General features: G+C 43.3%; 1 protein-coding gene across 1 annotated transcript in view; it reads right to left on the minus strand.

The window, feature by feature from the left end:
- LOC139411283 (SH3 and multiple ankyrin repeat domains protein 2-like) overlaps nt 1-25153 on the minus strand; it is a 162580-nt gene that overhangs the window by 12149 nt on the left and 125278 nt on the right. Inside the window, exons 18-23 of the mRNA XM_071157362.1 lie at nt 20147-20155; nt 19055-19078; nt 17178-17216; nt 16750-16856; nt 16489-16612; nt 8911-11506 (exon numbers count right to left, since the gene is read on the minus strand). Coding sequence (XP_071013463.1) covers nt 8911-11506; nt 16489-16612; nt 16750-16856; nt 17178-17216; nt 19055-19078; nt 20147-20155 — 2899 coding nt within the window. The remainder of the gene's footprint in view (nt 1-8910; nt 11507-16488; nt 16613-16749; nt 16857-17177; nt 17217-19054; nt 19079-20146; nt 20156-25153) is intronic.

Genomic DNA, 25153 nt, shown 5'->3' on the forward strand with positions numbered 1-25153 from the left:
TTGGACCATTTCTGCCTACCCTGACCCTGCATGCCGTTCTGTACCTTGACACATGACCCTGGATTATTGACCTCTGCCTGCACTGACCTCGAGACTGCCTGTCGTTCTGTACCTTATGCACTCTGATCTGGATTACTGACCTATGCCTGCCCTTGACCTGTCGTTTTGCCTGACCCCTGTTCTAGTAATAAACTTTTGTTACTTTGATACTGTCTGCATCTGGGTCTTCTCCTAAATGTGATAATATCACTTGTTTTGGTACTGGCCAAATGCTTGTTTTTGGTTCAGGTCCAGGTCCAGGTCCAGGAATGGCTGAAGAATTGCAACATTTATCTCGAGCTAACTCTGCAAATAGCACTTCTAGTTGATTTGAAAAGTCATAGTCAATCGACCAATAATATAATAACACTCTTATCTTAAATTTACAATCTGTATAAACTATGAAAATAGAAAGGTTCAGAACTTTTGTGAAACATCACAGCAACAAAAATATGGTAATTAGAAATCATAAATAGATGGTCTTCAGAGATATATAGGAGGGGTTGAGGGTAGCTGGAGGGAGGGACTAAAACAAAAAAAGATAACTAATGTAAAATATACTGTGTCCGCAAAAGTAGAAGCCTATGTATTGTTGTCCATTAGTCTATTCCAATTACGGAAGGGGTGTTAGGGTTAGGGGAAAATAATAAAGGAAAATATAAATATATGTATATTTTTAAACAATGTGCAGTACCAGTCAAACGTTTGGACGCACCTACTCATTCAAGGATTTTTCTTAATTTTTACTAATTTCTACATTGTAGAATAATAGTGAAGACATCAACACAATGACATAACACATATAGAATCATGTAGTAAGCAAAAAAGTGTTAAACAAATGAAAATATATTTTATATTTGAGATTTTTCAAAGTAGCCACATTTTGCCTTGATGACAGCTTAACTCTCTCAACCAGCTTCATGAGGAATCCTTTTCCAATAGTCTTGAAGGAGTTCCCACATATGCTGAGCACTTGTTGGCTGCTTTTCCTCTGCTCTGCGGTCCAATTCATCCCAAACCATCTCAATTGGGCTGAAGTCAGGTGATTGTGGAGGCCAGGTCATCTGATGCAGTACTCCACTCTCATTGGTCAAATAGCACTTACACAGCCTGTTTTGAGTCATTGTCCCATTAAGCTCAAACCAGTAGAGATGGTGTATCCCTGCAGAATGCTGTGGTAGCTATGCTGGTTAAGTGTGCTTTGAATTCTATATAAGTCACAGACAGTGTCACCAGCAAAGCACCCCCACACCATCACACCTCTTGCTCCATGCTTCATAGTGGGAACTACACATGCGGAGATCATCCGTTCACCTACTCTGCGTCTCACAAAGACACGGCGGTTGGAACCAAAAATCTAAAATTTGGACAGATTTCCACCGGTCTAATGTCCATTGCCTGTTTCTTGGCCCAAACAAGTCTCTTTTTATTATTGGTGTCCTTTAGTAATGGTTTCTTTGCAGCAATTAATCCATGAAGGCCTGATTCATGCAATATCCTCTGAAGTTCCGATGTGACTGTTACTTTAACTCTGTGAAGCATTTATTTGGGCTACAATCTGAGGTGCAGTTAACTCTAATGAACTTATCCTCCGCTGTGGCGGTCATCATGAGAGCCAGTTTCATCATAGCGCTTGATGGTTTTTGTGACTTGAAGAACCTTTCAAAGTTCTTGAAATTTTCTGGATTGACTGACCTTCATGTCTTAAAGTAATGATGGACTGTCGTTTCTATTTGCTGATTTGAGCTTTTCTTGCAATAATATGGACTTGGTCTTTTACCAAATTGGGCTATTTTATGTATACTACCCCTTCCTTGCCACAACACAACTGATTGGCTCAAACATATTAAATTAACCTTGAACAAGGCACACCTGTTAATTGAAATGCATTCCAGGTGACTACCTCATGAAGCTGATTGAGAGAATGCCAAGATTGTGCAAAGCTGTCAATAAGGCAAAGGGTGGCAACTTTGAAGAATCTCAAATATAAAATATATTTTGATATGTTTAACACTTTTTTGGTTATTACATAATTCCATACACGTTATTCCATAGTTTCATTTTCACAATGAATCTATAATGTAGGAAATAGTATAAATAAAGAAAACCCTGGCATGAGTAGGTGTGTCCAAACCTTTGACTGGTACTGTACATATACAAAAAAATATATATGGGGAATTGGAAATGACAATTACATTGGTAGAAGCCACAGTCCATCTGTAATATTAATGCTGATCTACCCCCTAAAAAAACAACAAAAAAACAAAAAATACAAACACGGGAAAATGAACTGCACTAGGCTAAGAGATACATTTTTTCCAACCAGGTAGCTATATAGGCCACTCTCTCCCTTCTGGCTCTAACAAATTCCATAGTCAAACACTGAGGACTCTTTAATATATTAGACCTAACAGTTCCCAGAAAAACCTCAAAGCTACAGGGGAACCCTCTTGTCTTATCTGTCATAATAAAAACCTAACTCGTGCCAATAAATAAATAAAGCTTCTTGAATTGAAATGTATTTGAATGGAATTCTCAAAGGCAACAGACAAATATCTTGTCTCTCTCGAGACAGCAAGAAGCAGATTGTGCAGTCAACCTTTCTACCTGTTCTTGATTATGGGGATGCTATTTATCAAAGTGCGGCTGCCTCTACTCTTAAACCTCTGGATTACGTTTTTCATAGCGCCATTCGTTTTATCACAGGAGACAGTTTAATTACTCATCATTGTATTCTTTACAAAAAGGTTGGCTGGACCTCTTAAGTCACGTAGACAACAAAATGCTCATCCAGAGGTGTCTCTCCTAGTGGCCGGGGAGTTTAACGTAGGGAAACTTAAATGTCCAACCAGAGGGGAAAAAACTCTAGACCACCTTTTCTCCACATGGAGACACGTACAAAGCTCTCCCTCCCCCTCTATTTGGCAAAACCTAAAGCAGGAAGTACTAGTGACTCGCTCAATATGGAAGTGGTCAGATGACGCCGATGCTAAGCTACAGGACTGTTTTGCTAGCACAGACTGGAATATGTTGCAAGATTCTTTCGATGGCATTGAGGAGTACACCACATCAGTCACTGACTTCATCAATAAGTGCATCGATGACATTTCCTTGTTTGTATTTATTTATTGTTTACTTCAGTATATTTAGTAAATACTTTCTTAACACTTAATTTTTCTTAAAACCGCATTGTTGGTTATGGGCTTGTAAGTAAGCATTTCACTGTAAGGCTCATTTTACAAATAAAATTTGATTTGATCACATCATTACGCTATTTTTGTTTACAAAACCCTGCTCCACAAACTTCCGACTTACATCACTGTTAATATTTAAAATGTTATCAAACCCGTTCACAGGGTTGGTTTAGCACACCGCCATGCAATCTCCATAGACAAACATTGGCAGTAGAATGGCCTAACTGAAGAACTCAGTGACTTTCAGCATGGCACCGTCATAGGGTGCCACCTTTCCAATAAGTCAGTTCGTCAAATTCTGCCCTGCTAGAGCTGCCTGTCAACTGTAGGTGCTGTTATTGTGAAGTGGAAATGTCTAGAAGCAACAATGGCTGAGCCGCAAAGTGGTAGGCCATACAAGCTCACAGAAAGGAACCGCCGAGTGCTGAAGCACGTAGTGTGTAAAACTTGTCTGTCCTCGGTTGCAACACTCCCTAACGAGCTCCAAACTGCGTCTGGAAGCAACGTCAGCACAATAACTGTTTGTCGGGAGCTTCATGAAATAGGATTCCATGGCCGAGCATTACCATCTGGCAGTCAGATAGACAAATCTGGGTTTGGCGGATTCCAGGAGAACATTACCTGACCGAATGCATAGTGACAAATAAAATTTGGTGGTTGAGGAAGAGAATGGTCTGGGTCTGTTTTTCATGGTTCAAGCTAGGCCCCTTAGTTCAAGTGAAGGGAAATCTTAACGCTACAGCATAAAATTACATTGTAGACGATTCTGTGTTTCCAACTTTGTGGCAACAGTCTGGGGAAGGCCCTTTCCTGTTTCAGCGTGACAATGCCCCCGTGCACAAAGTGAGATCCATACAGAAATGGTTTTTCGAGATCGGTGCGGAAGAACTTGACTGGCCTGCACAGAGCCCTGATCTCAACCCCATTGAACATCCTTGGGACGCCGATTGAGAGCCAGGTCTAATTGCCAAAATCAGTGCCCGACCTCACTAATACTCTTGTGGCTGAATGGAAGCAAGTCCCAGCTGAAATGTTCCAAAATCTAGTGGAAAGCCTTCCCAGACGTGTGGAGGCTGTTATAGCATTAAAGGGGGGGAACTCCATATTAATGCCCATGATTTTGGAACGAGATGGCTTTGAAACTGATTGGTTAGAGATGATCCAATCGTTGATGACTTTGTTTTGTACAACACCCCTCATTGTGAGGTCACCATTTGCTTCAATGATAGCAGTCTCAGAGTGAATTATGTAGCAAACATAGAGCAGTGGAAGAATTCATTTTAAGCCATTAGGCAACCATTTCCTGTCAACACAAGTAGAACAGAAACTAACCTCTAACCTCCTCTTAGAAATAGAACAGAGCCAAGCCCTCTTACTTAAATACTTCCACCCCCTCCCATCCTCATCTTAATGAGATAGAGACATATATATATGAAGGATGGTCTGTTTCATACAAAATGCATGTGACCCGTGAATAATTTAACATATTTTTTTTATTCTTCATTACGCAAGAGGAAGGGCAGCTTAAAAAAGCATGAGCTACCTGAACACACACACACACACACACACACACACACACACACACACACACACACACACACACACACACACACACACACACACACACACACACACACACACACACACACACACACACACACACACACACACACCAGGGCTGGGGTCAATTTGAATTGAAGGCTGTCAATTCAGGAAGCAAACTGAAATTTCAATGAAGGTTTGACAACGGGCTCTTGAGTGGCGCAGCGGTCTAAGGCACTGCATCTCAGTGCTAGAGGCGTCACTACAGACCCTGGTTTGATTCCAGGCTGTATCACAACCGGACGTGATTGGGAGTCCCATAGGGTTGTGCACAATTGACCCAGCGTCATTCGGGTTAGAGTTTAGCCGGGGTAGACCGTCATTGTAGATAAGAATGTGTTCTTGACTGACTTGCTGTTGAATGATATTATAGATGAAATGATTAATAATGTATACATTTCAATTAAAACCATTTATTCTGATACTATTATGTTATGATATGAAATGTATGGGCTCTTGGTTAAGCTGTTACTGAAAATGTAAGGAAAACAAATTAATTGTCTGTACTTTGCGGGAAGTTTAAGGGAGGGATGACGTATATTTTCCGACAGATAAGAATGGTCCTTGATGTACCATTTGTGGAGGAGAAGATATCTTTTAGACAGATTGGAATGTCTGGTTTATGAGAGGAGTAGAAGACATCTCCGGACCTGAAAACACTGGGCTATTGTGGGAATCGGAGAGAGTGTGGGAAACTGATGATGTCATTTTCAGTTTATAACCTGTGGAAATATGTGTATGTGGTTAGTACTCTCTTGAAATAAACGCTGTTACCTGGTTTTTAAGACTGGTCTCGATCTACTTCATGCATAATTAATGAACTTACAACTCATTAATGAAATAGAAAGAGTGCGAATTTGGTTTTGGCTACAAAACATATAGGAATTTATTCCTCTAACACTTGCCTAGTTAAATAAAGGTTAAATTAAAAATTAAAACATAACATACACAATGCATGCATGACCTATGGCATAAACATAATGTCAGAAGCCTTGCGGATAGATCTAGCCATAGCTATCATTGTGGCTCCATTGCAATGTAGTTTGCACTTAGCTAGTGTAGCATTGTGGTTAACGTTCCATGCACAATTCAGAGGACTTAGCTTGTATTGCAGCTGAAACCATCTAGTGCATTACAAACATAATTTTGCTAGCATTGGGCTAAATCTAACCTTATCAGTAGATATAGTAGATATAGTACAGTAGTTCCAAGAATAGAGTGCCTTTTAAGTGCCTTTGATATTTTACGTAGAACATTTGCACCAATATTGAATTTTAAAAGCCTGTAATAATATATATCGTGCCCTTTAAAATAAACAACATGGAAAAATCTGATTTATAATATGAATAAAGACTTGCTAAAGTACAACAAAAAAACAGCATTGTCCATGTTTTTCCGACTTCTAGGAAGATTTTAACCCAATTTTTTTTTTTGTGGCAGAAAAATTAATGCTAGAAATGTGTTCACAATTTCATATTTTTTGTGGCATTCAATTGGCCCTCCCTGTTGCACACATCACGCTTCCCTTCCTCCTGTCACAAAGTGATTTATTACTGATTTAAGATTAAATATTTAACCCTGTTACTTTAATTGGCACTTAATTGGCACTAACTCTAGTAATATTTTTTCTTGAGATGGGAACAAGTTTGTAATGAAGTTGAACATGCACTCCTTATGACAGAATGTTAAAATTAGAAATACAGTGCCTTGCGAAAGTATTCGGTCCCCTTGAACTTTGCAACCTTATGCCACATTTCAGGCTTCAAACATAAAAATATAAAACTGTATTTTTTTGTGAAGAATCAACAAGTGGGACACAATCATGAAGTGGAACGACATTTATTGGATATTTCAAACTTTTTTAACAAATCAAAAACTGAAAAATTGGGCATGCAAAATTATTCAGCCCCTTTACTTTCAGTGCAGCAAACTCTCTCCAGAAGTTCAGTGAGGATCTCTGAATGATCCAATGTTGACCTAAATGACTAATGATGATAAATACAATCCACCTGTGTGTAATCAAGTCTCCGTATAAATGCACCTGCACTGTGATAGTGTCAGAGGTCCGTTAAAAGCGCAGAGAGCATCATGAAGAACAAGGAACAAGCCAGGCAGGTCCGAGATACTGTTGTGAAGAAGTTTAAAGCCGGATTTGGATACAAAAAGATTTCCCAAGCTTTAAACATCCCAAGGAGCACTGTGCAAGCGATAATATTGAAATGGAAGGAGTATCAGACCACTGCAAATCTACCAAGACCTGGCCGTCCCTCTAAACTTTCAGCTCATACAAGGAGAAGACTGATCAGAGATGCAGCCAAGAGGCCCATGATCACTCTGGATGAACTGCAGAGATCTACAGCTGAGGTGGGAGACTCTGTCCATAGGACAACAAAACAAGTATATTGCACAAATCTGGCCTTTATGGAAAAGTGGCAAGAAGAAAGCCATTTTTAAAGATATCCATCAAAAGTGTAGTTTAAAGTTTGCCACAAGCCACCTGGGAGACACACCAAACATGTGGAAGAAGGTGCTCTGGTCAGATGAAACCAAAATTGAACTTTTTGGCAACAATGCAAAACGTTATGTTTGGCGTAAAAGCAACACAGCTGAACACACCATCCCCACTGTCAAACATGGTGGTGGCAGCATCATGGTTTGGGCCTGCTTTTCTTCAGCAGAGACAGGGAAGATGGTTAAAATTGATGGGAAGATGGATGGAGCCAAATACAGGACCATTCTGGAAGAAAACCTGATGGAGTCTGCAAAAGACCTGAGACTGGGACGGAGATTTGTCTTCCAACAAGACAATGATCCAAAACAAAAAGCAAAATCTACAATGGAATGGTTCAAAAATAAACATATCCAGGTGTTAGAATGGCCAAGTCAAAGTCCAGACCTGAATCCAATCGAGAATCTGTGGAAAGAACTGAAAACTGCTGTTCACAAATGCTCTCCATCCAACCTCACTGAGCTCGAGCTGTTTTGCAAGGAGGAATGGGAAAAAATGTCAGTCTCTCGATGTGCAAAACTGATAGAGACATACCCCAAGCGACTTACAGCTGTAATCGCAGCAAAAGGTGGCGCTACAAAGTATTAACTTAAGGGGGCTGAATAATTTTGCACGCCCAATTTTTCAGTTTTTGATTTGTTAAAAAAGTTTGAAATATCCAATAAATGTCGTTCCACTTCATGATTGTGTCCCACTTGTTGTTGATTCTTCACAAAAAAATACAGTTTTATATCTTTATGTTTGAAGCCTGAAATGTGGCAAAAGGTCGCAAAGTTCAAGGGGGCCGAATACTTTCGCAAGGCACTGTATAAATTGAATAAAAACGTTTTCCTAAATTGTACCCAAAAGGCACTCTATTGGTGAAATGACCAGGTAGCATGTGTCTGAGGTGTCCCATAACTGTACATATTACCTCAATTACCTCAACTAACCGGTGCCCCCCGCACATTGACTCTGTACCAGTACCCCCTGTATATAGCCTCGCTATTGTTATTTTACTGCTGCTCTTTAATTATTCATTTTTAATTTTCTTTTAATTTTTTCTTAAAAATGCATTGTTGGTTATGAGCTTGTAAGTAAGAATTTCACTGTAAGGTCTACACCTGTGGTATTCAGCACATGTCACAAATAACTGCATCATTAGGGCTATCTGAAGAAATATACCAGAAATTTGAATAATTTACGTGAGGATGGGCTAGAGCAGGGTTTTCCAAACTTGGTCATGGGGCACATTTTAAATGCAAGATTAGTTTTTTGCTCTTGCACTACACAGCTGATTCAAATAATCAAAGCTTGATGATGAGTTGGTTATTTTAATCAGCTGAGTAGTGCTAGGGAAACAACCAAAACTTTACCCCTGGGGGGGAGGGTCCAGGACCAAGTTTCAGAGGGAATATTTGATCAGCAGATGGATATATAAAAATAGAAAATATAGACCATCTAACATTCTTAATGCCCGCAGCTTGGCTCTTTGGAGATGGAGGGTAGGGGTTTGTTTAAAGGTCAAAGGTGAGAGGTGTCGGCGCAAGTGGTAAAGGTCAAAGGGAAGGTAGATTTATGTGTTACCTGGTTCCAAAGCCGCCCCTGGCCCCTGTGGTGGGTGAGTCCAGGGAGTCCCCCGGTTTGGGCCGGTGCATCTGTGATAAGATTGAGCTCAGCTCGTTGATAACCGTGGCCTTGGGGTCGGGCATGGGTGGGCTCCTTAGCTCCGGGGGCTCGCCCCACAGCTTGGACGACCGATGGGGGGGAGTCCTGGGGAGTTCTGGGGGGGATATGGACCCGGGTGGAGTGGGAGGGACAGGAGGGGGCGCCTCAAAGGAGTCCAGGGATTCCTCCATGAGGACGTTGTGGTAAAGTGCAGTGTTCTTGTTGATGATGGGCTTGTTTTTGGGCTTGGGGGGAACAGGGGGTCGGTCGTCGAGGTAAGCCTGGCCGCCAGTATAAACCATAGAAGTGTTCTCCAGGGCGCTGTTGTACCCGCCCTCTGACGACAGTACAGAGATGTTCGAAACTGTGGAAATGGTGCTGGTAGTCTCTACATGGGGGTCTCCACTTCTGCGACTGTCTACCTCCTCGATGCTTGAGTCAGTGACACCTTTCTCAAAGCCACCGTCGGGGGGCGGAGGGGGATAGAAGGGTGGGGGCATGCAATTGGACACCCCGCTCCCTCGTCTGAACTGGCCGACAGGGGTCGGAGCGTGAGTGTAGTAGGGGGGTGGATGTGGTCCCCTGGTTCCCATCCCGTTGCGTCTCTCTTGGTCCCGTTGCTTGAGCAACTCAGCGATGGTCGTTGCCTGGTCCTCAGGGATGTCGATGCTGTTGGCGAACTCCAGCGGTGGCGGCAGGGGCTCGGAGAAGACAAACTCCTCCACCTCCTCAATGTCCACCGAGGCCAGCGGGGGAGGGGGCATGCGGAAGGACAGCTTGACTGGCTCGTCGACCGAACCCCCGGCTGTGATGGTCTTCCCCCGTGGCACGGGGGGCAGGGGCTTGGTACTGTGGCTGTTGGCGGGGGGGTTTGGCTGGTTGGGGTCTCTCAGTTCGCTGGGGATGCTGTTGTCCCGGGCTGGTGTGTTCTCCTGCCCCCTGTCTTCCTCCTCTGGGCTGTTTTTGGAGTGCACCATTAGCAGACCGGCCACTTTCTGCGTTTGTGACGTGTCCACAACGTCGATCTGTATGCCCTTCCCATCCTCCGCCGCCTGCTGCCTCTCCTCCCTCTCTCCGTCAGTCTCGTACTTCTGCTCCGTCATATGACTCTTCAGGTCCCCCCTTATGCCTCGCCCCAGGGTTGTCGTGGAGTTGGCGAAGCCCGGCTCAATGTTGGAGCGGAGCTTGGTATCGATGAAGAGGGGCTGATTGAGGCTAGGTTTGTGGGGGTTGGGGGGGAGGGACTGGGATACGTCGCTCTTGGGGTGCGGTTGAGGTTGAGAAGGGGGTGGGACTTGCGTTGCCATGGTCGTTTGTGTCTGCTCTTTCATGGCTCTGTCCCGGGCTGCCAGCGCTAGGGCGAGGGGCGAGTTAGGTTCCAGGGCATTACCCGTGACGGGGTGCAGGAAGCCCCATCCTCCGTTTGAGCTGTAGGTCTTGGGCGTGGTGGCCGGGAGACTGACGGGGCTGTCCGGGAGACTGACGGGGCTGTCCAGGTTGGGATACTGGCCGGTACGTGCGGTCAGAGGCTCCCTCACCACCTGGGTGGGCTCAGGGGTGTTGAAGTCTGTCACGTTACCGCCACGGTCAACCCCTTCTTGGGAACGCAGCAGGGTGGTGGCCGGCGGGGGTGCCATTATCCTCCGCAGGTGCTCGTCGTTGCTGAACATCCCCTCGTCAATGGACTTGGACTGGCGTAGCCGCGGGGCCGGGGTGGGGTCTCCCAAGTCCTCATCTCCCATATCGGTGGAGAGGAAGCCAGGTGAGTTCCTCCGTGCCTCCAGCCTCTTCTCCCGGTCCCTCACTGCCCCTGCGATGGCAGCTGCAAAGGGGTTGTTGACAATGGGGTCTTCAGGCCTTAGCCCCCTGCCCCCTGCCCTAGGCGTTAAGGGTGGGTGTTCGGGCGTGGTTGGCTCAATCTCCATACTGCTGCCCTGGCTGCTCTTTCCACTGCTACTGGTGGAAGGCTCCTTGACAATGATGGTGGGGATGGGAATGGACGAGAAGGTCCTCTCAGTGGGTGTGGTCGGCATGGAAACGGCGCCTGAGGGCAGGGTGCAGCAGGTCTTCTCTGGGCTGTCCTCCACATTGGGCTGCTTGACCAGCATGCCCTTCCTTCTCGCCGGCTTGGCGGGCACGTACAGCGCCTTGTTGCCCACCTCCGAGTACGGGTTCTCGGGCACGTGCGCCCGTCCTCGGCTTCTACTATCGTACTGTTCTGAGCTCTGGCGGTGATAACCTCGCCTTAGCGTCCCTACATCTACCGTGCGGTTGCCAAGGGTAATGGCGTTGGAACATTTTCCAGCGGAGTTGAGGGTGAGGCCCGGTCGGGTGGTGCCGTAGCCTCTTGGCATGGGGGAGACAGAGGGAGAGTTGTAGGAGGAGGGGGGAGATGGGGGGGAGCTGGCCGGGGGAGGGGGGATGTCTTCGGATGTGTCTGGCATGGAGAGGCTGCGGGTGAACTTGAGTGGGGGAGGGGAGAGGAGCGCCTTCTCTTCTTTCTCTTCTGTTATACCTGAGAGAGACAGAAATAAAGAGAGAGAATAAGAGATGGAGAGAGAGAAAGCGATATCTGTCAATTTTATATGTGTGATTATATTCCATTTCACCTTTCTTATTGAGAAACATTTTTTGAGACATATTGTTCACTTAACTTTTTAAATTCTGTTATCAGTTTTAGGAAGTTGTCTATGGGTCAGGTGTGAGGACTGCATTCTATGTTCCAGATATTATAAAAGTATGCTCAAGCTACTGCATATTTTTTTTATTTCACCTTTATTTAACCCGGTAGGCCAGTTGAGAACAAGTTCTCATTTACAACTGCGACCTGGCCAAGATAAAGCAAATCAGTGCGACAAAAACAATAACACAGAGTTACAAATGGGATAAACAAACGTACAGTCAATAACACAATAGAAAAAATATATGTACAGTGTGTGCAAATGTAGTAAGATTAGGGAGGTAAGGCAATATATAGGCCATAGTGGCGAAATAATTACAATTTAGTATTAACACTGGAGTGATAGATGTGCAGATGATGATGTGTAAGTAGAGATACAGGGATGCAAAAGAGCAAATAAATAACAATATGGGGATGAGGTAGTTGGGAAGGCTATTTACAGATGGGCTGTGTACAGGTGCAGTGATCGGTAAGCTGCTCTGACAGCTGATGCTTAAAGTTAGTGAGGGAGATATGAGTCTCCAGCTTCAGTGATTTTTGCAATTCGTTCCAGTCATTGGCAGCAGAGAACTGGAAGGAAAAGTGGCCAAAGGAGGTGTTGGCTTTGGGTATGACCAGTGAAATATACCTGCTGGACCGCGTGCTATGGGTGAGTGTTGATATGGTGACCAGAGATAAGGTGGAGCTTTACCTAGCAAAGACTTATAGATGACCTGGAGCTAGTGGGTTTTGCGACGAATATGAAGAGAGGGCCAGCCAACGAGAGCATACAGGTCTCAGTGGTGGGTAGAATATGGGACCTTGGTGACAAAACGGATGGCACTGTGATAGACCACATCCAGTTTGCTGAGTAGAGTGTTGGAGGCTATTTTGTAAATGACATCGCTGAAGTCAAGGATCGGTAGGATGGTCAGTTTTACAAGGGAATGTTTGGCAGCATTAGTAAAGGAGGCTTTATTGCAAAATAGGAAGCCGATTCTCGATTTAATTTTGGATTGGAGATGCTTAATGTGAGTCTGAAAGGAGAGTTTATGGTCTAGCCAGACACCTAGGTATTTGTAGGTGTCCACATATTCTAAGTCAGAGTAGTGCAGGTAGTCAGGTGGGCGGGTGCGGGCAACAATCGGTTTAAGAGCATGCATTTCATTTTACTAGCATTTAAGAGCAGTTGGAGGCCAAGGAAGGAGTGTTGTATGGCATTGAAACTCATTTGGATGGTTTGTTAACACAGTGTCCAAAGAAGGGTCAGAAGTATACAGAATGGTGTCGTCTCCATAGAGGTGGATCAGAGAATCACCAGCAGCAAGAGCGACAGCATTGATAAATACAGTGAAAAGAGTCGGCCCGAGAATTGAACCCTGTGGCACCCCCATAGAGACTGCCAGAGGTCCAGACAACAGGCCCTCCGATTTGACACACTGAACTCTATCTGAGAAGTAGTTGGTGAACCAGGCGAGGCAGTCATTTGAGAAACAAAGGCTATTGAGTCTGCCGATAAGAATGCGGTCATTGACAGAGTTGAAAGCCTTGGCCAGGTCGATGACGACGGCTGCAGAGTACTGTCTTTTATCGATGGCGGTTATGATATCGTTTAGGACCTTGAGCGTGGCTGAGGTGCTCCCATGACCAGCCCCGAAACCAGACTGCATAGTGGAGAAGGTACGGTGGGAATCGAAATGGTCGGTGATCTGTTTGTTTGCAGGGCAGGATGGATATAGGTTTGTAACAGTTTGGGTCAAGAGTGGCTCCCCCTTTGAAGAGGGGGATGACTGTGGCAGCTTTCCAATTTTTAGGGATCTCAGACAATATGAAAGAGAGGTTGAACAGGCTAGTAATAGGGGTTACAACAATTTTGGCATTTTCATTTTGGAAAGAGAGGGTCCATATTGTCTAGTCCAGCTGATTTGTAGGGGTCCAGGTTTTGCAGCTCTTTCAGAACATCAGCTATCTGGATTTGGGTGAAGGAGAAGTGGGTGGGGGGGGGGGGGGGGGGGCATGGGCAAGTTGCTGCGGGGAGTGCAGAGCTGTTGGCCGGGCTAGGGGTAGCCAGGTGGAAAGCATGGCTAGACGTAGAAAAATGCTTTTTGAAATTCTCGATTATCATAAAGAACAACCAGGCATCCTCTACTGACGCGATGAGGCAGGCATCCTCTAACCGAACCAGGTCAGTTAGAAAGGTCTGCTCGCTGAAGTGTTTTAGGGTGCGTTTGACAGTGATGAGGGGTGGTCGTTTGACCGCGGACCCATTATGGACGCAGGCAATGAGTCAGTGATTGCTGAGATCCTGGTTGAAGACAGCAGAGGTGTATTTAGAGGGCAAGTTGGTTAGGATGATATCTATGAGGGTGCCCATATTTACGGATTTAGGGTTGTACCTGGTAGGTTCTTTGATAATTTGTGTGAGATTCAGGACATCTAGCTTAGATTTTAGGACGGCCGGGGTGTTAAGCATATCCCAGTTTAGGTTACCTAACAGTACAAACTCTGAACATAGATGGGGAGCAATCAATTCACATATGGTGTCCAGGGCACAGCTGGGGGCTGAGGGGGGTCTGTAACAAGCGGCAACAGTGAGAGACTTATTTCTGGAAAGGTGGATTTAAAAAAATAAAAAGCTCGAACTGTTTGGGCACAGACCTGGATAGTATGACAGAACTCTGCAGTAGATTGCAACACCGCCCCCTTTGGCAGTTCTATCTTGACGGAAAATGTTGTAGTTGGGGATGGAAATCTCTGAATTTTTGCTGGCCTTACTAAGCCAGGATTCAGACACGGCTAGGACATCAGGGTTGGCGGAGTGTGCTAAAGCAGTGAATAAAACAAACTTAGGGAGGAGGCTTCTGGTGTTAACATGCATGAAACCAAGGCTTTTACGGTTACATAAGTCAACAAATGAGAGCGCCTGGGGAATAGGTGTAGTACTGGGGGATACAGGGCCTGGGTTAACCTCTACATCACCAGAGGAACAGAGGAGGAGTAGGATAAGGGTATGGCTAAAGGCTATAAGAACTGGTCGCCTAGTGCATTGGGAACAGAGAATAAAAGGAGCAGATTTCCTGGTCATGGTATAATAGATTCAGGGCATAATGTACAGACAAGGGTATGGTAGGATGTGAGTACAGTGGAGGTAAACCTAGGCATTGAGTGACGATGAGAGAGGTTGCATCTTTGGAGGAACCAGTTAAGCCAGGTGAGGTCTCCGCATGTGTGGGGTGTAGGACAAAAGAGCTATCTAAGGCATGTTGAGCGGGACTGGGCGCTCTACAGTGAAATAAAACAATAAGAACTAACCGAAACAGCAGTAGACAAGGCATATTGACATTAGAGAGATGCATAAAGAAATCACAGATGTTGATCAGCAGAGCTAAGACAACAACGAGCAAATGGCGATGAATGGGCAGAGAGGGTCTGTTAGGAACACACAGGACCTGAGTTCGAGAATGGGGCCAACAGAAAAACAAAATTAGGTACCGTGTATGTGAACAGTACAGCAGGCATCAGCTGTGTAGCCGAGTGATCATAGGGTCCAATGAGCAGCAATAGGTGAGTCAGGGAGCCGTTCGGTCGTCGCTACTACGCTAGGCGAGCGTGAGACAAGGCGTTCAGAAAGCTAGTGGGCCGGGGCTAGCAGATGGGTGTTTGGCGACATCGCAACGGAAAAGCCTGTTGAAACCACATCGAACGATTACGGACGCAGACCAGTTGTGATGGATCTGCGGGACTCCGTGTCAACGATAAAGGGTCCAGGCTAATTGGAAAAAGAGGTATTGAAGCCCAAGAATTAGCTGGTATACTTTGTCAGCTAGCCGGAAGATGGGCCTAGCTCAAGGCTAGCTCAAGGCTAACTGGTGCTTGCTTCGGGACAGGGGCGTTAGCCAACAATAGCCACTCGGTTGCAGCTAGATAGCTGTGATGATCCGGTGTAATGGTCCAGAGCTTGCGGCAGTAATCCGGTGATGTGGTAGAGAAAAGCAGTCCGATATGCTCTGGGTTGATATCGCGCTGTGCAGACTGTAAGGTATTGACCGAGCAAAAGCTGGCTGGTGTCCAAGCTAAAGGTGAAGACCGTTAGCAGTGGTTAACAATGACTAATTTAAAAAAAATAATAATAATTTTACCAGGCAAGTCAGTTAAGAACAAAATCTTATTTTCAATGACGGCCTAGGAACAGTGCCTGTTCAGGGGCAGAATGACAGATTTGTACCATGTCAGCTCGGGGATTTGAACTTGCAACCTTCCGGTTACTAGTCCAACGCTCTAACCACTAGGCTACCCTGCTGCCCGTAGCTAGTTAGCTGGCTAGCACCTGATGGAGATTCCAGTTATAAATAATAAAAATAGCAGATCCGTACCACATTGGGTGAGGTGGGTTGCAGTATATTTAGTTCGTAGATGGAAAGTGAGAATAAAATATATACGGGAAAAAATGAAGAAACAGACTAATTACATGGGACAAGACAAAAACACGTACGACGGCTACGCCGTCTTGGGACACCAAGACATATACTGAAGTTACTAGCTACTGTAGCTATTGCAGTCATAACACACAGACCTGCCTTTGGGCTACTATTGGCTCTGAGTGCCGTGATGAATTGGATGGACCATTAATATAATTTGTTTCTATTAAATCATAGACTGTGGTTTCAGTGTATGGTTAATGGGGTATAATATTGTCGCCTCAGAGCACAATTTGGCAAGTGGATCACTCTAATTTGTTCATTATCACGCTTAATGAAGCCAGTTACTCTCTGAAGTCAACTCTCTGGAAACGGTAATCATAGTAAAGGGCATTAGACATTAGACACATACACACATACCTATGGACTTCTGTCTCCTCATGGTGCCACCCTTGGCAAGTATGCCCAGGAATGCCCCCCCTCTAGGACTGCCTGGCACAGTGGGTGGTACCACTGCCACTCCACCCTGGCGGTCGTACATGGACTGTAAACCAGAGTTGGGTAGGGTTAGAGTTTGACATATTCACAACACACTGAGTATTGACCAATATCGTACTGAACATTGCTTTAGATAGAAACGTCTGCTAAATGGCATATATTATACTGTGTGGAGTAACTCACATTCATGTCAGTAGGCGTGACCAAACAGCGGCTGGAGGGGCGTGGCTTAATGGTGGCCACCTTCATGTCCACGGCCTTCTGGGACGGTGACACCTCGTTCACTTTATCTGCAAGACAAACCCCACCCCCTATGAGTGACAGGGTAAATAGGGCAGGACTTCCTTAAGCCTAAATATGTCATGGGCCAAATGCGTTCGCAAGCCAGTCATTTTCATAACCCCTTCCTCATTTTCCAAACTAAACTGAGGCTGAAACAGAGAAAAAAGAAACACAATAATATTACATAAAAAAACATGTAATTTTGGGAAGAGGCCAGCCTTGGAAGCCGTGCAAGCCTTACAATGCAAGACTTATATAGCTTATATTATGTAATATTTAGTTGTATTCATTTTTGGGAAGGCTCCATGCATTTGGGGATGTTACTGTACTTAGAGTGACTTGAAAACATATCCTCTTCTTCTGACCATCTACACACAGAGGGAAGAGAGTGGATTCAGCCTTAACCAGGACTTAGATTAGTAACAACCTCTAATACGCACATACGCACAAAGAAATGCGCACACACACACACAGAGAATCATACGAACATACACACATATTCTGACACTATGGGTGACTTCTTCTATCTGGCCATTTTCTGAGGCATGATGTGTATAGATTCTGTTTCCGATGCCACTTCAGTAAATGAAACCACTCCAAATTCATCCATATTCCATACAATCTGTTACGCCGTGTAGATCCTGCTATTTAACATTATTGTTAATCTGTTGCCAATCTTTCCATTCATATGGGATTGAATTGCAGATTTATTCTAATTCATTTTTTTATATTATTATTTTTATTTAACTTGGCAAGTCATTTAAGAACAAATTCTTATTTACAAACCTGGACGACACTGTGCCAATTGTGCACCTAATTCATGTAGCAGGATCAATAAAACAGATGGCATGAACCAGTTTTGAAATTTGAAAACCTCTGACAAACTTTGATTTTGGGGTGAACTATCCATTAATAGCTCTTGAGTTACCTGAATAAAACAAAGTTAAGATTTTCAGCTATGTGACTATGCGTCTGACATAAGCAATGTTTGAAATATAATACCATGTTATCACGTTATTGAGTCTGTGATGTCCATTCAGTATGCACAGAGATTAGACTGGAATAAAATCATGCATTCTCATTGGTTCAAACAATTACATTTAATGACAAATCAACTTACTACAGTCAATTCCATTTAATTTCCAGTCAATTCCGGAAGTTAACTGATATTCGGAATTGGAATTTTGTTTACTTTCTGAAGTCACAGTTGGTATTCATGTAAAAAGGAATTCCCCTCGACCACGGCCACAAATTTTGGAAAACCCTCATACTTTCCTCTTGACCCCCATTGTAAAAGAGACAACTTCGTTGTAGATTTTTTGTTATGCAAGATATAATTAAACATGCTGAAAAGCTGCTGTATCGTTCAAAGTACATGTAGACAGGTCAAAAATCCCGACCTACATAGGGAAATAGAGTTTACGAGAAGAGCCCTATGGCTTCAGGCTATTCGGTGTGGGAGATTGGGTAATGTGGAGACGAGGTGTTCAAGTAGGCTACACGTAGCTATGTGTGCGGAAAACATTGAATCATAGGTAAGACATTTAACTTGTTACGTACAGTCTGTTTGTAACTCCACCCACTACTTGTAGCTGTATAGTCCGTTTGTTTGTGTTGTTGGTCTTGGCTAGCTTAATGTTCCGGTTGGTAGCTAGTTAGCACTAACTCACTCAAGTGGCTGCTAGCATCGTCATGAAAAGGTGCATGAGGGAAGTTTTACTAAGTAGTGAGAAAGCTAGAGAGCAGGCAATGTTGAAAAGTAAACTTTAGACATGTACTAGTTTTAAATGTAGTTTTGTAATTGAGTAAAACAAGCAAACAAGAATATTGCGTCTGAAAAAGGTGAAGTTTTTGCTGTGAGCTAATGGGGTAACCTAAGTATCCACAGGTTGTTTTCCTCACAGGCCGGCAGGATCGTTCTATTAATACCGGCTGGGTCTATTGACCGGAATTTGAATGGAACTGACCCCAACCTGCTGGTTGTACCGACTTTATCATGCAAATATTACCAGACATACTAAGTAGGTATGTTTCTCAGGGGGAAACACATTTTGTAAATGATACAAAGACACTGTAAATATCATTTAAAAAAATATTGTTAATACAGTCAATAAAACCAATACACAAGTCAGTGATTTGTGGGTTAGTCCTCAAGTCATCCATACAACATACTGTACTTTGTGTGAAACATGCCTACGTAACTTACCACCTTTCTTTTTCCTTAGTGTAGCTTGGGAGGGATAGAGAAAGAATGCTCTGTATTTGATGTGTATTTGACCCGGGTCTGATGAAAAGTACACTACATGGCCAAAAGTATGTGGACATCCCTTCAAATTAATTGATTCGGCTATTTCAGCCACACCCGTTGCTGACAGGTTTGCCACCATTGGACTCTGGAGCAGCGGAAACACGTTCTCTGGAGTGATAAATCATGCTTCCCCATCTGTTAGTCCGACGGACTAATCTGGGTTTGGTGGATGCCAAGAGAACGCTACATGCCAGAATGCATAGTGCCAACTGTAAAGTTTGGTGGAGGAGGAATAATGGTCTGGGACTGTTTTTCATGGTTCGGGCATAGGCCCCTTAGTTCCAGTGAAGGCAAATCTTAACGCTACAGCATACAATTACATTCTACACGATTCTGTGCTTCCAACTTCGTGGAAACAGTTTGGGAGCCAGGCCTAATCGCCAAACATCAGTCCCCAACCTCACTCACTCAATGCTCTTGTGGCTGAATGGAAGCAAGTCCCCACAGCAATGTTCCAACATCTAGTGGAAAGCATTCCCAGAAGAGTGGAGGCTGTTATAGCAGCAAAGGGGGGACCAACTCCATATTAATGCCCATGATTTTGGAATGATATGTTCGACAAGCAGGTGTCCACATACTTTTTGTAAATGTATATGCATGCACCAAATTTGTAATGAGCAGCCAGAGAGATAATACTCTGACATTCTCTATCCTATACAGCAAGAAAAGACGGTATTAAAATAGCAATGAACAGTAAAATTTGTAGTAGAATTCATGCATGCGTCAACTGAGATCAGGGACATAACATACAATAGTGACATTGGCCTGACACTTTTCAGTTCAGCAAGATCTCCCTTTCTCTCTCTCTTCGCCTCTCTTCTTCTCTCTCTATCCCCAGCCTCTCCTCTCTCCCTTAATTTATCTCCTCCTCTTTATCTCAATCTCTCTCTTCCTTTCCTCCCACTGTGTTCATTCAGTAGTGTTATTGATGTGTAAAGTTTTTCTCCTGTTTTCTACCTTGCACACAGTGTTAATTTCACACTAGTTGACACTTGTCAACTACCTATTTTTCTTGAAAAAAGGCCCTGGAAAAAAACTATAAGTTACTTTTCATTTCAGTGATGAAAATGTGATGAGAATTACATGTGAGACTAATGGACATGTTTTGTCCAATCCTAAACGTGCATGCATAATATTTCATGCAATCCCCTCATTGGCAGAATTAACATCTTTCAGTTGCCCAGTCTAATTGAGCTGATCTGCCTGGCTCTCCCACACAGCTCCCAGGCGGTCACTTCAGTCATTAGTCAATCTTTTGAACTGATGCGAAGCCAGGACACTTGACTTGTAAACTAACCTCAACTAGAAACAGTTTTTACACTCTCTCTTACTTTCATGGAGGCTATTTTTGCTTCGATCACGTCAGAAGCTCTATTTTCCCATCTGTACTGCAGCTCTTGTGCCACGGTCTGCAAATTCGAGTTGCGGTTGCTTTTTTCCTATGGGAAAAATGAATGCTATTTGTTGAATATTAAGAGAACAGTAATACTTCTGGCATTTTTGTAAAGCTCAAATTCTCCCCTTTTCAAGGAAACTGCTTCTATTTAACCCCTTGACAGTTATGAGAGAAAAAAATCAGAGCTGTAAATTGTTTAACCTCTAGCGAAGGCTTTTTAGCCTATATGGTTAATTATGTTGGCATTGGTTACAATCTGCCACAATATCAATATTGCCAGCTAAGGTATACAAGTGGATAGTAGATCTAGTTGGACAACACTTTCTGAATGTGCACATAATGGAAGTTAGAGGTAGCCTAAATATTCATTATTTAAAGATGCACTAAAGTGGTTCCTCCTTTAACATTTGCGAGTTTATACCGTGGGACTTAGAGGTACCCAGCATCACGGCTTCATTGCTCCAGACCACCAAAAGGGGGGAGTTAGAGAACTCATTATGAATTTGGGTCCCACGGTTTTAATATGACCACTCATATCTAGTGGTTCCAATGACGAATTTGATGTGAGCCACCTGTCACTTGCAACTTTCTTCAGCAAAGATGGCTGACAAAACATTACAGTGGAAGCAAATGTAAGTAACTATAACGTCATAACGAGTCAAGCAAACAATGTACAATTGAGATGAATTTGTTAGTCAAACAATTGTGCATATTTTGTGTCATGAAGTTAATTTATGAAAATCGCTATTTAGCAAGGTTTTCTGTCAGTCATATCCACAACCAGGTGTATCAAACTCCATTATTTGAATGATGCTGTGTCTGCATGTACAATTGAAGTCGGAAGTTTACATACACTTAGGGTTGGAGTCATTAAAACCTGTTTTTCAACCACTCCACAAATTTCTTGTTAACAAACTATAGTTTTGGCAAGTCGGTTAGGACATCTACATTATGCATGACACAAGTCATTTTTCCAACAATTGTTTACAGACAGATTATTTTACTTATAATTCACTGTATCACAATTCCAGTAGGTCAGAAGTGTACATACACTAAGCTGACCGTGCCTTTAAACAGCTTGGAAAATTCCAGAAAATTATGTCATGGTTTAGAAGCTTCTGATAGGCTAATTGACATCATTTGAATCAATTGGAGGTGTACATGTGGATGTATTTCAAGGCCTACCTTCAAACTCAGTGCCTCTTTGGTTGACATCATGGGGAATCAAAAGAAATCAGCCATGACCTCAGAAAAAAAATTGTAGACCTCCACAAGTCTGGTTCATCCTTGGGAGCAATTTCCAAATGCCTGAAGGTACCACATTTATCTGTACAAACAATAGTACGCAAGTATAAATACCATGGGACAACGCAGCCGTCATACCGCTCAGGAAGGACACGCATTCTGTCTCCTAGAGATTAACGCACTTTGGTGTGAAAAGTGCAAATCAATCCCAGAACAACAGCAAAGGACCTTGTGAAGATACTGGAGGAAACAGTAATCCACAGTAAAACGAGTCCTATATCGACATAACCTGAAAGGCCGCTCAGCAGGGAAGAAGCCACTGCTCCAAAATCGCCATACAAAAGCCAGACTAGGGTTTGCAACTGCACATGGGGACAAATATCGTACTTTTTAGAGAAATGTACTCTGGTCTGATGAAACAAAAATAGAAATGTTTGACCATCATTATGTTTGGAGGAAATGGGGGAGGCTTGCAAGCCGAAGAACACCATCCCATCCGTGAAGCACGGGGGTGGCAGCATCATGTTGTGGGGTTGCTTTGCTGCAGGATGGACTGGTGCAATTCACAAAATAGATGGCATCATGAAGCAGGAAAATTAAAATGGCTATATTGAAGCAACATCCCAAGACATCAATCAGGAAGTTAAAGCTTGGTCGCAAATGGGTCTTCCAAATGGACAATGACCCCAAGCATACTTCCAAAATTGTGTCAAAATGGCATAAGGACAACAAAGTCAAGGTATTGGAGTGGCCATCACAAAGCCCTGACCTCAATCCTATAGAAAATTTGTGGGCAGAACTGAAAAAGCGTGTGTAAGCGAGGAGGCCTACAAACCTGACTCAGTTACACCAGCTCTGTCAAGAGGAATGGGCCAACATTCACCCAACTTATTGTGGGAAGCTTGTGGAAGGCTGCCCAAAACGTTTGACCCAAGTTAAACTATTTAAAGGCAATGCTACCAAATACTCATTGAGTGTATGTAAACTTCCGACCCACTGGGAATGTGATGAAAGAAATAAAAGCTGAAAGAAATCATTCTCTCTACTATTATTCTGACATTTCATTCTTAAAATAAAGTGGTGATCATAACTGACCTAAGACAGGGAAATTTGGCTAAGGTGTATATAAACTTCCGACTTCAACTGTACAAATTATTTGTGACATTGTGGTTACAATAAAGAATGTAAACAAGTTGTAAACAAGATGTGTTCTATTTACAGTAGTGATGGACAACTGGAGGCATTTTGAAAACAGGTTTTCAAACACTTGTTTTTCCACAAGTGTACTATTAGCAGGACAACAGACTTTTTATAGCTACTGGTGTGAAAATGCCAGACAAGTTCGATCGGGTTTAAATCAGGAGACCTACATGTAGAGTGAATTAAAACGTCTTTTTTTAAAGATTAACAGTCGACCTACCGAAGGTGTTGTAGGTATTTTATTTATTCATTTTTATTTACCCTTTAGGGTGGTACCATTCTGCTCATCTGATGAAGTTGCTCATGGATGAGATTCAAACTTTGAAGACCGAGATCGAGTCATTTAACCTTTTGCGTGTAGGGGGCAGTATTTTAGTTTTTGGCTAAAAAACGTACCCATTTGAAACTGCCTATTTCTCAGCCCCAGAAACTAGAATATGCAATTGACAGATTAGGATAGAAAACACTCGAAAGTTTCCAAAACTGTAAAAATATTGTCTGTGAGTATAACAGAACTGATATTGCAGGCGAAAACCTGAGGAAAATCCAATCAGGAAGTGCCTCTTATTTTGAAATCTCTCTGTTCCTATGCATGCCTATCCTCCATTTAAAGGGATATCAACCAGCTTCCTTTTTCTATGGCTTCCCTAAGGTGTCAACAGTCTTTAGACATAGTTTCAAGCTTTTATTTTGAAAAATGAGCGTGAAAGATCACATTGCGTAAGTTTTATAGGTGCGGGCTCTCAGAGTGAGTTTTGCGCTACAGAGTAAAGCAGAGATTGTTTCTCCCGGTGTTATTAAAAACCTACACACCCTGTTATATTATCGAATATACAGTGCCTTGCGAAAGTATTCGGCCCCCTTGAACTTTGCGACCTTTTGCCACATTTCAGGCTTCAAACATAAAGATATAAAACTGTATTGTTTTGTGAAGAATCAACAACAAGTGGGACACAATCATGAAGTGGAACAACATTTATTGGATATTTCAAACTTTTTTAACAAATCAAAAACTGAAAAATTGGGCGTGCAAAATTATTCAGCCCCTTTACTTTCAGTGCAGCAAACTCTCTCCAGAAGTTCAGTGAGGATCTCTGAATGATCCAATTTTGACCTAAATGACTAATGATGATAAATACAATCCACCTGTGTGTAATCAAGTCTCCGTATAAATGCACCTGCACTGTGATAGTCTCAGAGGTCCGTTAAAAGCGCAGAGAGCATCATGAAGAACAAGGAACACACCAGGCAGGTTCGAGATACTGTTGTGAAGAAGTTTAAAGCCGGATTTGGATACAAAAAGATTTCCCAAGCTTTAAACATCCCAAGGAGCACTGTGCAAGCGATAATATTGAAATGGAAGGAGTATCAGACCACTGCAAATCTACCAAGACCTGGCCGTCCCTCTAAACTTTCAGCTCATACAAGGAGAAGACTGATCAGAGATGCAGCCAAGAGGCCCATGATCACTCTGGATGAACTGCAGAGATCTACAACTGAGGTGGGAGACTCTGTCCATAGGACAACAATCAGTCGTATATTGCACAAATCTGGCCTTTATGGAAGAGCGGCAAGAAGAAAGCCATTTCTTAAAGATATCCATAAAAAGTGTCGTTTAAAGTTTGCCACAGGCCACCTGGGAGACACACCAAACATGTGGAAGAAGGTGCTCTGGTCAGATGAAACCAAAATTGAACTTTTTGGCAACAATGCAAAACGTTATGTTTGGCGTAAAAGCAACACAGCTGAACACACCATCCCCACTGTCAAACATGGTGGTGGCAGCATCATGGTTTGGGCCTGCTTTTCTTCAGCAGGGACAGGGAAGATGGTTAAAATTGATGGGAAGATGGATGGAGCCAAATACAGGACCATTCTGGAAGAAAACCTGATGGAGTCTGCAAAAGACCTGAGACTGGGACGGAGATTTGTCTTCCAACAAGACAATGATCCAAAACATAAAGCAAAATCTACAATGGAATGGTTCAAAAATAAACATATCCAGGTGTTAGAATGGCCAAGTCAAAGTCCAGACCTGAATCCAATCGAGAATCTGTGGAAAGAACTGAAACTGCAGTTCACAAATGCTCTCCATCCAACCTCACTGAGCTCGAGCTGTTTTGCAAGGAGGAATGGGAAAAATGTCAGTCTCTCGA

Source organism: Oncorhynchus clarkii, chromosome 6, assembly GCF_045791955.1.
Source record: "Oncorhynchus clarkii lewisi isolate Uvic-CL-2024 chromosome 6, UVic_Ocla_1.0, whole genome shotgun sequence".
NCBI classification, from domain to species: Eukaryota; Metazoa; Chordata; class Actinopteri; order Salmoniformes; family Salmonidae; genus Oncorhynchus; species Oncorhynchus clarkii.